The sequence below is a fragment of the Callorhinus ursinus genome, unplaced genomic scaffold (genome assembly GCF_003265705.2).
Source record: "Callorhinus ursinus isolate GAN/ISIS: 27379988/994484 unplaced genomic scaffold, GSC_fseal_2.0 scaffold2, whole genome shotgun sequence".
Lineage (NCBI taxonomy): Eukaryota > Metazoa > Chordata > Mammalia > Carnivora > Otariidae > Callorhinus > Callorhinus ursinus.
Genome location: NW_027397064.1, coordinates 24472740 through 24488061, shown reverse-complemented (window position 1 = coordinate 24488061; position 15322 = coordinate 24472740). Strand labels below are relative to the sequence as shown.

Below are 15322 nucleotides of genomic sequence, written 5' to 3'. Positions count from 1 at the left end.
TACATAACATATACCGTTATTTAAACATTAAGTCATATTAACATTTGGTAACTTACCACATTATGGACCAGAAGCTGTGATTTGTATCCAAATAATTCACAGTAGAATCCAGTTATGTTGCTCCATGGAGTGTTGTTGGATAGAGAAAGAATTGCTTATTCTTTCTTTATGCTTAATTAAAAACATAAGATACATCTGCCCTGGCCAGCTTTTTAATCCCAGGATTCAGACTGCATGGTCTTTGGGCAACTCAATAAAATCTAGCAAAGGGCTCTATGAGTAAAGTGCTTTCCATTTGTATTTGTTTATCGGTAAGAGCTGTTGACTAGTATTTGCTTCTTTTTATTTTATTTTTTAATTTATTCTAAACAGGTGGCTTGCTTTGGTGAAGGTATTCACACAGCTTTCCTAAAGGCAATGCTTTCCACAGGGTTTAAGATACCCCAGAAAGGCATCCTGATTGGAATTCAGGTAAGTTGGTGTTTGGTTGCATGCATGCCCCTGGGCACATGCTAGGAGTGGCTGGGAAAGGACCTTAACTGTGGTATAAAAGAGGGGAGATTTGTTTTAAGCTCCACTAAAGAAAACAGCAACTAATAGAAAAAATGGACGTTTGTTCTCTATATGTTCCCTGAGTTTTGCCTTTTTCCATTGCAGCAATCAATACAAATAAGTGAATAAAGAAACAAGTCTCTAGTGAAAAGGGTATTTGTTCTGAAAAGGATTTAGGATGCCTTAAACAGGAATCTCTTCTATTTCTTGGTTGTATCTTTTCTCTGTGCTCAGCTCTTAGTTCTTCCTCCTTAGCCCCTGAACGTATGTTTTCCATAAAGCTGGGTCTCACCTCTTCTTTCTCTCTGTCTCTGTCTCCATCTGTCTCTTGACTTTCCCCTTTGCCAGCTCATGTCTGTGGTATCCACTGTCCCATCCATAACTGTCACCTTTATCTTCATCCATCATCATCCCGTATTTCCAACCATCTGCTGGATACCTCTCTCTGGCTGTCTCAACCGCAACACATCCCCAGCTGAAGCTGTATGATCCCTTCCTGGCCTGTGTTCCTTCCTTCTTTGCCTTCATTCATTCATATTTCAATTTCTACTAGAGATCTGCCACAGCCTATAGTGGGGAGATGCCTCAATAAACTTATCATAAGTTGAAAATGTCAGAAGCCAAAAATGTGCTTAATATTACCCACCCTACTGAGCATCATGGCTTAGTGTAGCCAACCTTAAGTGTGCTCAGAACACTTTATGTCAGCCAACAGTGGGGCAAAATCGTCTAACATAAAGCCTGTTTATAATAAAGTATTATATACCTCATGTAGTTTACTGAATACTGTACTGAGGGTGAAAAGCAGAATGGTTGTAAGTGTATGGGTTGTTTAGCCTCATGCTTGTGTGGCTGACTGGGAGCTGCTGCTAGCCCACATCACAACAGAGTATCCTACTGCATATCGCTAGCCTGGGAAAAGATCAACATTCGAAATTCGAAGTATGGGGTTGGTACTGAATGTGTATAGCTTTCACTATTATAGAGTTGAACTTTTTCAAGTCGAGGACCTTTGGTAAATGTCAAAGATCCAAAGCTGAAGAAGACATGGGCATTACTTGAAGGATTTTCTCACTCTAGGACTGATTGAAAGTTCTTGAAGGGAAGTAGCTTAATGGGCTTTAAGAAAGTTAGCAGAGCCCAGCCCACAATACACTGGGGAGGTTCTTGAATATCATTATTTGGTAAGTCTTCTAAGTCAAAGCAAGGTGAAATAATTATAAGAGAATATCTTTATACAATGAAAAGGGCATTATTGGTTTATTATTGTACATCAAATAGAAATCTTAGGGCAAAAAGGTAGTCAGGAAACTTTTATTACTCCCTGGAATAACTATTGCAAGAATGTACAGACTGTTCTGTTTATAAATTTCCTGAAAAATACTAAATGCTTTCCACCTGGTCATTCACTTACATTTAAGATTAGTAATTCTTGGGTCCTATAAAAACAATAGATGGTCTTAGATATCACTCCTGCCGTACTTTTAATAAGCTCAAACCCTGCATGGTTACATAAAAATCAATAAAAATATAATTAGAGCAGTACCATGTATTCTCAAGCCTGTGGGTGATTATTATAGATACCATCTCATTAGGGTGTCTTAAGCAAATTAGACTCTGGAGACTGGATGGGTAGTGGCTTTGGAGAAGTTTCTGCAGAGAGCAGCTTGGAATTTTGCTTCATAAAGGTGCCAAAAGGGAGATGGAGAACAGTTAGAGCAGAGGCTAACAAGATGACTTGCAATTGTGAAGCATAATGGCAGTTTGGAGACACATCCCACCATATGAGAGTCTCATCATGTTATAGATGAGTATTAAGTATTATTAAGTCACAAGTGTGAGAGTATTTGCCCAACTTCCAGTTACGGCTTAAAGTTTAATGTGAGACCTGGGGGCATTCAGAGGAGACCATGCCCTTAGTCCCCATCTTCACAACTAATCATAATAGTGCTAACATTATAAAATACCAGTTTAAGAAGGCAGTGATGTATAAAATTGTGCCTGTTTGCTTCTAGTGCTGCAGGAGATATTAAGCAAAAATTAATTCGATCCCTATGAAGTATTTGTGTGATTTTGGCATCAGTGAACAGAACTTTTTGCTTTATGGGTGGAAAAAAAGAGAGGGTTTTGTAGGGTAAAAAGAGTTTTCTCAAAGGAATGAGGTTCTGCCCACTGAAGTTTTTATCTTTCAGTACATTCTTTTTAAAAGAGATCAGTATTGCAGCAGCTACATGAGCTCTTGCAAAGAACTTTTTACTTGTGTGTGAGTGCACAACGTTAGGGCCTTAGATATGTGTCTGTTTTAATTACAAAGTTTAAAGAAATGTTTAAGGGATGCCTGGGTGGCTCAGTCAGTGGAGCATCTGCCTTTGACTCAGGTCATGATCCCAGGGTTCTGGGATGGAGTCCCGCATGGGGTCCTTGCATAGCGGGGAGCCTGCTTCTCCCACTCCTTCTGCCTGCCGCTCCCCATGGCTTGTGCTCTCTCTCTGGCAAATAAATAAATAAAATCTTCAAAAAAATAAAGAAATGTTTAATATAAAATTATATTTAATAAAATATTAGTAGCTGTGGTAGATTTGATCAGCCGGAGATAGACAAGAGTCACTTTCTGACCTACTCATTGTGGGCGGCAAGGAAGAGCTGCTGCTCCAGCCATTCAAGGACAGCCTCTCTGTCACCATCTGGTGGATTTTCACTGAGAGTGGCTTTTAAAAACGCATCATAAATTTAACCTAACAACATGACAGTATATACTAACTGGAGCATTAATAGCTAGAAAACTCACTGGGTATCTTCTCAGATAGCATGGGACCAAGTCTAACCCCAGCCTTTTACCTAGGCTTCCTAGGAACTGTGGACAAAGTAATTAAGGTTCCATATTTCAGTATGCATTGTACTTTTAAAAAATCATTTTATTTAACATGATTCAGCATGGTCAGAATAATTCACATAAACTCATTCAAATATATAAAGTCAGAAGTGAGAACAACCTAAAAAAAGGACTGCTAATGTATAAATGGGCTTTAGGGCCAGTAAATACAAAGAAACACATTTTGTTGAGTTCTTGAGGGACGTTCTAAGAAAGAAATCCACCACTGCATTTTGATTTCTTAAGATAATCATTTAGCCTGATGCTGCGTAGAATTCATGCACAGAGGAGTGCTGGTAGCCAGCACCACTGCAGTTAATTTGCTTTATTATTCCTTCATGGAGAAGTGAGGAGGATAGTCAGGACCTGTCCCATTTATTTGAAGGAAAGGCCTTTTCACTTTATCTCCCTACTGTGACCCAGCTTCCTGCTATGAACACAAGGATTTAATTGAAGATAACTCATTCATTTTCACAACAGGTTGCAAGAGAAAATTGGGGGAAAAGAGAAATTACGGAGGAGCCAGGAAACATTTTTTTCTTATTTTTGGTAGTTTAACACATATATTTTTTTTAAAGATTTTATTCATTTATTTGAGAGGGAGAGAGAATGAGAGAGACAGAAAGAGAGAGCATGAGACGGGAGAGGGTCAGAGGGAGAAGCAGACTCCCCGCTGAGCGGGGAGCCCGATGCGGGACTCGATCCCAGGACTCCAGGACCATGACCTGAGCCGAAGGCAGTCGCTTAACCAACTGAGCCACCCAGGCACCCAACACGTATTTTAAATAGTAATGTATTACTAACAAGTATCAGCCACTTTTTAACATTTAGTAAATAGAGTGTGTGTGTGTGGGGGGGGGCACACACATGCTAATTTGTTATACTGTAGTCTTCCTAACCTTTTCTTTTCTCTCTCTTTCCCACCCTACTCCTTTATACACACAGACTCTGTTTCTGCCCTCCCAAAGTTAAATGCTATGGGACAAATCACCTGGGGAATTTGAAATATTCATAACATCAATTGTATATAACTAGAACTTAGTGGCGGGGGGAAAAGTCAAGATTTAGATTTTGCCAAAGGATTCTTGTCAACTTAACTATTACATGCCCTGGTTCTCTAACAAGAGGTTTTCCATAGGCCTAGATCCTAACATAAGAAAGGCATAATGTAGGTTTATATGGCAACACAATCATCCTTGTTTTCCCTGCAATATTTCCAGACTCCTTTCATCCTATCAGGATTTATTTTTAGTTGCTATGAGTAGGCACTCTGCCCTGTTTTGAAGTTTTCTGGAACACCCTTTAACAATAAATGATGTACTCTAGAGCACATCAAGAGCACTCACTGTTTTTTCCCCTCTGATTGGGCTATTCAGCGATGTTTGTGGAGTGGCGGGCACCATCCTGACATCTGCGCTTCAGCATTGCTCGGAAACACAAAGCAAGCATTTTATTTGAAAAAGACAACTCCAAGTGACATGAATAACCTTTTATCTTCAGTACAGAATCATTAGGAACAGCCATAGAGTTGTTGATGCGGACGTCCCTATAAAGTCCACAGCACCACACAATAGTAACTTGGCTTTCTGTTCTGCAGCCAGAAGTTGGAATAATGTGAAAATGATAATTGGAGGAAATGTATACATATTTTTCATTTTAAAAGGACTTTCTTATAAACATTTTCCAGGGAATAAATCAGCTTGTACTTTTCACCTTTAGTAACAAATGGTTTCTTACCCAGGTATTTTCAATCAGCTATTAAATCCGGGGCTACTCAGATGCAAGCTGACAGCTGTAATTTCTTTTTGTAGAGAGGCTGTTTTATGTGTCACAAGTGTTCAATACATGTTTGATAGAAGTTTATAATGTGGCTATGAAAGCCAACACCCCAGACCAGACGGCAGAGTGGTTCCCCGGCTGGGAACTGCCAATACTGTCATGTCGGATATTTATCTTTTCCACTTGGGGGACAGCATTGAAACAGCTCCATAATGAGGTTCTGACTGGTGTCTGCAGGTCTTAGAGGACTTGCTGACTTATTTTACTTTAAAATAGCAAAGAAAAAAGTTACATTCTGGTACTCCTTCCTCAACATTTTTCATTGTGACTTTGGCCAAAGTTAATGGATCTTCACCTCAAATTACAAAATGAGTGAAGGATGGGTCTCCTAGTCCCTCTTCCCTCCTATGCCTAAACTTAAGTGTGCATCAGAATCACCTGGAGGGTTTGTTAAAATGCAGATTATTGGGATTCACTCTCAGAGTTCCTGATTCTACAGATCTGAGGTGGGACCCAAACATTTATACTTTTTTTTAAAAAATATTTTATTTATTTATTTATTTATTTGAGAGAGAGAATGAGATAGAGAGAGCATGAGAGAGGGGAGGGTCAGAGGGAGAAGCAGACTCCCTGCTCAGCAGGGAGCCCGATGTGGGACTTGATCCCGGGACTCCAGGATCATGACCTGAGCTGAAGGCAGTCTCTTAACCAACTGAGCCACCCAGGCACCCACATTTATACTTTTTTATAAAAGATTTTATTTATTTGAGAGATAGTGACAGAGATAGCGAGAGAGAGCAGGAGCTGGGAGGAGAGGGAGAAGCAGGCTCTCTGTTGAGCAGGGAGACTGATGCGGGGCTTGATCCCAGGACCCTGGGATCATGACCTGAGCCAAAGGCAGATAGATGCTTAACTGACTGAGCTACCCAGGTGCCCCTTTTATATTTTAAACAAGTTCCCAGGTGATGCTGATTTTCTGGGGAACCACATTTTGAGGACCACTGTGCTTGTGAAAGGATATATTTTTTAAAGATTTATTTATTTATTTTAGAGAGAAAGAGTTTGGGGGGGGAGGGGCAGAGGGAGAGGGAGAGAGAGAATCTCAAGCAGACTCTGAGCTGAGCACAGAACACCACATAGGGCTCAGTGCCACAACCCTGAGATCATGATCTGAGCTGAAACCAAGAGTTGGACGCTTAATCAACTTTGCCACCCAGGTGCCCCTGAAATGATATTTTAGAAAATGGTTTCAATGTTATGTTATCACATGGCCATATATTATTAGTGACATTTTGCTAGGGGAAAATTTAAGAAATTGAGAATAGTTTGTTCAATACGTAATGCATCAGTTAATAAATAAGTGGTTGGACAACTTTATGTTGCATCTTCTACTGTGCTCTGGTGCTTACTTAAGTCTGTCTTGTGTTTAGCAGAAGGTTGCAGTGTATTGTTCCAAATCAGGGAGATCTGACAAAATTCAGAAGTTCATTTAGAGTATTTCATGCATATTTACTACATTTCAAGGAACCTTAAAATGTGAAGAGACCTAAAATGCCATCCAATTCAGTCCCTTGCTTTCCAAGCAGAATCAAACTTGAAAAGTCATTGTCCTCTTCTGCTGCCTAACCTATTCTTAAGGAGACTGCCATATGCCTCATTAAATTACACTAATGTCACTGAGTTACTCTGATTTTATACTTACTTATTTCCTTTTTTATGTCTAGCCATGAGCTTCTTGCACCTAAGGCCCATTTCTTCCTGTTTGGTCCTAAGCAGGAATGGAAAGCTACTATCCTGGGCATGGTTACAACTTGTGTTCTAGAAAACTGTCCATGAATAACCCCTGAGCCTACCTTAGCTGAGATTCATCCAGTTGCATTTATCTTTTCTATTTGCCAATAGTTTCCTCTCATAAAACTGCAGTTCTGGGATTGAGAGGGCCTGAATCTGAAAGAATTTTATATCTGAACATAGTCTTTGGAGTCTTTTCCTAGGATTTAGATCTGTTCTCAGAAAGCCTCTGCAAGTAAATATTAGGAGGTTTTATGGGCTGAACATCATCAAAATTGTGCAAGGATCTTGATATGTTTTATTATCGTAATTCTTGGTTTCTCTGAGACTCTGAAATAAGATCATCTCCTTGATTTTTTTTTTTAGCCGTTACTAATATGGTTTCTAAATAGATTATAAAACATTTACCGAAGTAACCAAATTATTTCATCTGTTTATAAACTTTTTACAAGGGAAAACAGCCAAAATGTGCAGCCAAAAGGCAGAATAGATATGTTTTTAACTGTGTATGATTTTCATATTCTATTTAGCTCAGTTACTCAAACATTCAAGTTAATGAGGTCAAGGTAAGGGACTGACTTTGGGGTAGGCCACTTAGCCCTTTTTTCTCTCACCCTGACCACTGTCTTGCAAATACTGGCTTGTGGTCACAGGAAGGGGGTAAGTTCAGATTGGAAGAACTCTGGTGACAATGTGTAGGAGTCCAGGGAAAGCAGGACCTGGAAACCAGATGGGTCCCGCTGAGGCTCTAGGAAGTTCACAACGATGGGCTCTAAGAACATATCTGAATGGTGAGATGGAACATGAGGGAAGCTTGTCTGGAAGTAAAATATATGTGAGGAGGAAGTTGGCTTGTATTTGAAGTAGGACAGCCAGTAGAGGAAGCCAGGCTTGGAAACTAGGGTGCAGGGGCAGGAATCTAGCCTCTGGGAGGCTGAAGAAACAAATATCTTAATAATAACAATGAATACTTAATGAGAACTATTAATGGACAAGTAACCTTGTACAACAACTATTAATGGACTAAGTTCCTACATGGACACTTAAGTAATGCTTACTTATGAATTAACTCATTGAATAGTCACAAGGACCTGTTGACACAGACACTGTTACTATTTCCATTTAACAGATGAGGAAAGTACATCACAGAGAGGTTAAATAAGTTGCTCAAGGTCACACAGTTTATTGTAGAGTCCCAAGAAATAGATACACTACTATGCTCACTGCCATTTTAAAAAGGAAGAAATGGAGACTCAAAAGACAACTTTTCTAAGGACACACTAAAAATGAATGGTAATGCCAGGATCTCAAAGGCAGCTTAGTGACTCCAGAGCCCATTCTTTTACTCTTTACTTTAAAGTTAATGCAAAATTGAGTCCAAAATGGTTGACTTATTGAAGGGAGGTTTGCACAAGCTGCTAGGACAGGGCCCAGTCTCCTAAGAGCAGCACCACGTTAGAATTCAGCCGGTTGAGCAGGCAGAACAATTAGCAAGGCTGACCTGGTGTTGGACTCCTACCCCAGGTGTCTTTAAATTCTCCCTGACCTGGGGAAGGATCCCTATAGGACTGAGGTGGATCCTAATCTGCAGACAGACTAAGTGGATGAAGTAGAGAGTAGAGAGGAATTTGAGGGCAAGGTGAAAAGTCAGACTGTAGAAAGCGAGACAATGTGGGTGTAATCTTATCTATATCAGAGAAATAAGTAAGAACTCATACTTACTATAGGAGGATTAAAGGATTGAACTTGTCACTTTGAATCTAAAGCACCTGGCAACATATGGCATTGCCTTGGATGATGGTGTGAGTAAATACCATATTGCATGTGACTAAAAAAAAAGCAGTGTATCTAGAAAGTGAATTTTGTCAAATTCTTTTAATTTCAGCAATCATTCCGTCCCAGATTCCTTGGTGTGGCTGAACAATTACACAATGAAGGCTTCAAGGTATGTAATATTAATTTTTTCCAAGTCGTTTTCTATAAGCATTGAAATCTATTCACAAAAGAGAATATTAATGAATCTTAAGGAATGAAATACCTCAAAATATATCCTTTCAACTTGAAGGATTTAACTAACGTGATTAATTTCAAAACTTCAATAGACTAAAATTATTAGAAAGACTAGTTTTAAGTTTTAACAAAGGTACCATAAGCTCCACAGGAGTTGCCAGCTAAAAACTTAGAAAGTTTAGTTTATGCAGAATTGGGACAAAGGTCCAATGAGTCTCCAATATATCTTTCCTTTTTCCTTTTCTTGTTTCTGTATGAAGTCATAGTTTCCAGCTGTTGCAGTTATAGGCAAAACTTCTTTGCCACAAATACCTCCATGCAAAGCCCGGATCAGTAAAACAAAATGATTCCCAAGGCTCAGAGTGGGCCTGTGGTCATGGGGCTTTGTTGATTTGATAACAATGAATCCTCAGCCATGAATAATTCTTTATTTTTTTTCTTCTACAAAAACAGTTAAAGTTGAGGTCATTGAATTGTTCCTTAGACCATTTTAAAAATACTTAAAGTGCCCATGACTCTGGACAGAGAGTCCAAATCTCAATTCATGATATTATTGCTTCTCATATACACCACTTTCTTATACTTTATGTTTTAAATGACAGATGTGTCCCAGTAGGTTTCTTTGCTCCATGAAAGCCTTCCCTGTGATACAGTAACTGACTTTTCCATTTTAAATGCAGCTCTTTGCCACGGAAGCCACGTCAGACTGGCTCAATGCCAACAATGTCCCTGCCACCCCAGTGGCATGGCCCTCTCAGGAAGGACAGAATCCCAGCCTCTCTTCCATCAGAAAGTAAGAACTGGGCAGAGTTCTATCCTCCTACAGATAGAGGATTACCTTCGGGAACTAGTATGATGTGAATACTTCACTTCACCCTATTGCAAGTCTTCTAAAAGTCCTCTTAGCCATTTCAGATGAATAAATCTGTGGATTTATTCATCTGAATTATTTATTGTAAAATTTCATTCTCATGAACCATTCTGTTACTATAACATACAATGCCATATGTCTACATGGTGATACATAGCATCTTTCAAGATATTTTCTAGTAAGGGTGCTTTTCTGGATGGACACCAAGATCTCAGTGATGAGAGTCAGAGACATGAAGAATGTAATGCAGCGCTTTATATTTTACATCAAGCTTATATTGTATATAGATGTGTATATCAAATATAAGATTGACCTGCTGCATTTCACTGAGGTTGCGCGTCAATAAATCAGTCCAATTTGTTGAGCACTTGCTATATGCAGGAGACTATGGTGAGTGCTAGGATAATGCCATCCATTGAATTACCTAACTTACTATTCTCTGATCTGGTTGGGTATTATGCCTCAGGCTATGTCATCACTAGATTTGGTAAGACATATTATTTTAGTGCACTATGTGAGTCTTTAGGGACTACATTACATCAACACTTATAGAAATATGTGGCATAGGTACATAAGAGATAATTCTTAGTTGTTCTAGGATATTACAGTCTAGTAGATGGCTACCATTTGTTAGGGCTCTCAAGAAGGCAACCTATAAATACATTATCAAATTAATAAAAGAAGGGCAAATTGTTCAGACCTTAGTAGACTTCCAATGAAGCTATAAGCACTTGGTTAGGACTTTGTAAAACAACAATTAGCATTACTTCATGTTTTTGATGTTTAAATGTCTCCTAGTATGTATAGCAGCCCAGCAACAGAATGTGAAGTGATTTAATTCCAAATCAGGTGATCTGTGTTCTCATACCATTAGCTGGAGGCACTGGGAAGAAGGCAGTGAGGTAAAGTTAATCTGGGAGGTGGGAGTATGGAGGTGGAATGGACTTCAATACTGGAGAAAAACCTTGTAAAATGAGTAAATACCTATCAAATTACCAATTCTTCTATGGATAGATGAAGCATTTGAGAAAGAAAAATCTTTCCATTTAATTAGTTAGACTTTCACCAGAATTCTTTCAAGAACACAATAAAAAATTATAACCCCCAAATGAGTGTAATTTGAACATCTACTTAGGAATAGAGGGCAAGTGGCAGTCCACTCAGTATGGCATTGACTTGAGTGGCATAAGAGAATAATTACTTCAGTATTTTGAAAACTAATTATAAAATATACATTGCCACCTACAAACTTTTGTTTATTTTGATTATTCTTCCAGATTGATTAGAGATGGCAGCATTGACCTGGTGATTAACCTCCCCAATAACAACACTAAGTTTGTCCATGATAATTATGTGATTCGGAGGACAGCTGTTGACAGTGGAATTGCTCTCCTCACTAATTTCCAGGTATGTTCTTTTCCTTAAATATAGCTACGTGCAGGTTTTTATTTCTGTGTCACCCTTAAGAGTATTCATCAGCATATGCACATCCCTCTTCTCCCCTTCTTGTAACATTAAGAATGGAGAAGAATTTTTAAATAGAATCTAAAATAATGGTGCTATTAGGGTAGGTCATGGCCTAACTGAGACAATTGGTGACCAAGCAATTGAAATAATCAAAAGCCATGGATAGCCATGCTCTCTCATTAGCCATACAATTATCTTTTAAATAAAAAGTGTGGTGTGGCATGGAATAAAGATACAAACTTTTATTCCACTGTTTCTAAATGAAAGGCACCATAAAAGAGCAACAGGTTAATGATAATTGAAGATCCAGACACAGTGCAAGCACTTGTCCAATTCACAGAAAATGATCACATGAGGTATGCTTAGTTCCACTTGGACATGACCCACCAAATTTATCACGGAGAAGAACTGTACTTCAAGACTCAGTAACTTTCTACCCATCATATTTTTTTCCCCCTGAGTCAGTTTTAATCGCTGGGGGAGTTGAGGGGCAGGGATTAGCTTATTCATGGTAAGGTCTGAAATATAGGAGAAAGTCCCGAATAAATAAAAATTTTTGTGTCTTTCATCACATATCCCCTTGGAAATTGGGAGCGGAAACTGACCTTTCACTCCTGCTTCATTAAATACTCACTTTCGTGGCATGGGGGTCACTAAGATTACCACCCTTACATTTTCAGGTGACCAAACTTTTTGCTGAAGCTGTGCAGAAATCCCGCAATGTGGACTCCAAGAGTCTTTTCCACTACAGGCAGTTCAGTGCTGGGAAAATGGCGTAGAGCATAAACACCCAGCTCCAGCTGAAATCAACCCAAGCCCCACTGGATCTAAAGGAACTGACTCTCCAACCATCTTCCATAGAGACAAATACTGATACCAAACTATTTCAGTTTACTTGGTTATGCCTTAATGTTCTTTTCTTTCACAAATTGTTGTCCGTCACTTTTTACAAACCTTGCTTAAACTCCTTCCTAAATAACTTGTTCTACATGAGAATTCATCTATTTTCTAATGCCTTATTTTTGGTGGGCCAAGGTACCAAGAAGTACCTACGCGCTTCTTTGTAGCTAACATTTTATGGTGCTGATTAGGGTTGATCAAGGTAGAAAATGTCGCTGCTCTATCTTCTGAACTATTACTATATATACTTTCAAGACACTATTGTCATTCCTTTTAAATAGCATCTGCCACACTCAGGACATTTTAACAAGCCAGAATACTATAAAAATTTGTTAAAACAAAATATGGATTTAATTTATGAACCCCTTCATCAGGATGTTTGTGTAATGTATCTTTTTGATAATTATTCCCAATTCTCTGGCTCACCCAGGAATATCCCTAGTCCTTTTCATAGTACTGACTTTGAGAAGTGGCAGAGGTCTTTAAAGTATGGATTTCTTTAAAGGACACTGGTTTGCCGTTTTGTGTTTTGGAGTATGTCAGCGGATAGTAGATACCGCTGAGGTGGTTTTCTGTTCTTGTTTTTCTTTGGATTTTAAACCAGAGCCAAGTGAAATCTTCAGATTGATACCATCTCTCTCCACCTCTACCCCCACCCCAACTTTGGAATAACTTGGAAGTTATGTCCACTCCCTTCAGATTATGGATTCTGTTGATTTACGAGCCCCATATTGCGCTATGAATTCCACACATTTTAAACACCAGGTCCCCATTCCTTCTGCCTACAAGAAAAGTCCTTCCTACAGGGCAGCCTGTGTAACTTTTAAACATTTTGTGTATTACAAGTGCTCTAATTGTAAACTTTTAAATAAAATGCTATTAAGAGGTGAATATGTTTGTATTCTTGCATTTTATTTTATTATTTTCTTAACTTCGATTTAACTGATTTAACAAAATCAGTTCACTTCTCTGATGAAACACGGTTTTGAGCCGCTTTTTCTCTAAAAGCCATATAGGATATAAATGAGCAAATTAATATTAAAAATAATGATACCTAGGCTGTTACATTTTTTTTCTTTTTCCCTCACCTTGTTTATAAGTCTCATTAAAATTTATTATGTTATTATATGGTTATATATTGTCTTTGATCTGAATCCTTTCAAATATATACAACCCCGCACTGACTAAAGATTGCCACATAGATATAATAAACTTTTAAACAAATGTCTTGCATAACATAGAGAAGTACTTGACCCTATCAGAAGCTGATCTGTATCGCCTGGTGGAGATAGTGCTAAAGGTCCCATTGTAACCATATCCCAGAAATACCTCCCAAAATGGGGCTTTGTGAAGGTCCTAAGATAATGATGGCGTAATAGTGTGTATCCTTTCCCTCTCACCCCATAGTCAAGCGATTACCACTTGATATAGATTTACATGAAGGCTTTGCAAATTCATTTTTTCCTTCTCTCCTCCTTGTTACCACTGTGGCTGAAACCTTCATTACTTCTTCCCTTTAATATTAATGTACTCCCTGAGCACCCATTCATTCACTCACCTGAAAATATTTAGTAAGTTTCTGCAATGGTTGGTGTAGGATATTCCATGTTCCCTCCTATCATTCTAGTACTTTTCTGATACTGTACCACTTATCACCATCACACCCCCATAATAACTAACATCATGGAGCACCTACTATTCCTCAGACCACTCTAAACACTTTACATGATTTAACCCACTTAATCCTCTAAATAGCCCTAAGAGTAGGTGCTGTCATCTCCATATTATAAATAAACAGAGGCATACGAAAGTAAAGTGACATGACCAAGGTCACACCCAGCGCAGTCTCACTTTTTTTGGTCTTATAATGAAGACAAACATGTAAAATAAATACATTTCTCACAAAGAAGAAAGACTTAACTTGTCTGCAAAGAGCAGGGAAAGGCTTTTCTGGGAAGATGGCCTCATGTGTTATCTGGAACATCATGTCACAATTCCCCAGGGAAATGAAACAGGACGTCCATTGGAGGAAATTACAAGTAATTTGTATGATAAGCTCAGGGTATGTGTGGAGGAAGAGGGCAAGAGTCAGAAGTTGAGGCCAGAATCTCGGTTGTCTGTGTGTAAGCCACACGTAAATTTTTAAAACTTTGTTTGTAAATAATTTTGGACTTAAAAAAATTGCAAAAATAAAAATTGTACTCTCTTTACCCAGATTTACCTATTGGTAATATTTTACCCTATTTACTTTTTCTCACTTTTTTTTTTTTTAAGTAAGCTCTACATCCAACATGGAGCTTGAACTCATGACCTTGAGGTCAAGAGTTGTAAACTTTATTGGCTGAGCCAGCTTGGCACCCCTATTATTTAACATTTTTGTATTATGTATGTATGTATGTATGTATGTATCCATCCATCCATCATCTTCATCTGTCTCTATCTAAACACATGCACACAGGAGAAGGGAAAAGGTACACTTCAACCAGAAGTAATTAGGCTGCTAGTGACCAATTTAGAAATGTAATTCATAGTTTGAGACAGTATTGCTCACTGAATCGACCAGACATTGGAAACAATAGTTAAGTTTTGTACTGTGGGAATTTAATAAAGGTTCTTAATTTCTATATTAATTTGAACAGACTATTTGTAAAATACAATAAAATGAGAAGAATAATAGTAATGAAGGCACCTGGGTGGCTCCGCTGGTTAAGCTACTGCCTTAGGCTCAGGTCATGATCCCGGGACGGGTCCCGCATCGGTCTCCCTGCTTGATAGGGAGTCTGCTTCTCCCTCTGACCCTACCCCCTCTTGTGCTCTTTCTCTCTCTCAAATAAATAAATAAAATAAAATCTTAAAAAAAAGAATAATAGTAGTGAATCAAGCAGCATTATTCCTAAATAAAGCCCCCCCCTTTTTTTGGTGAAATAAAGGGTCTTTGGAAAATGGAAGACAAAATATATACTCTCTCCCTTGTGTTGATATGAAATTACATTAATTTTTGTTTTTGTTACCTTTCTGTTTTCTAATGTTTCAAACTTAATACTTTAAACACAAATGAAAATGCATTCAGGAGCTTTGGT

The 15322-nt window shown here is 38.4% G+C and overlaps 1 protein-coding gene across 1 annotated transcript in view; it reads left to right on the top strand.

Annotated features, from left to right (window-relative positions):
- CPS1 (carbamoyl-phosphate synthase 1) overlaps positions 1-13133 on the top strand; it is a 134286-nt gene extending 121153 nt beyond the window's left edge. Inside the window, exons 35-39 of the mRNA XM_025892261.2 lie at positions 373-471; positions 8880-8939; positions 9685-9797; positions 11153-11282; positions 12023-13133. Of these exons, the coding sequence (XP_025748046.1) occupies positions 373-471; positions 8880-8939; positions 9685-9797; positions 11153-11282; positions 12023-12121 (501 nt within the window). The 3' untranslated portion in view covers positions 12122-13133. The remainder of the gene's footprint in view (positions 1-372; positions 472-8879; positions 8940-9684; positions 9798-11152; positions 11283-12022) is intronic.
- The last annotated feature ends 2189 nt before the right edge of the window (positions 13134-15322 follow it).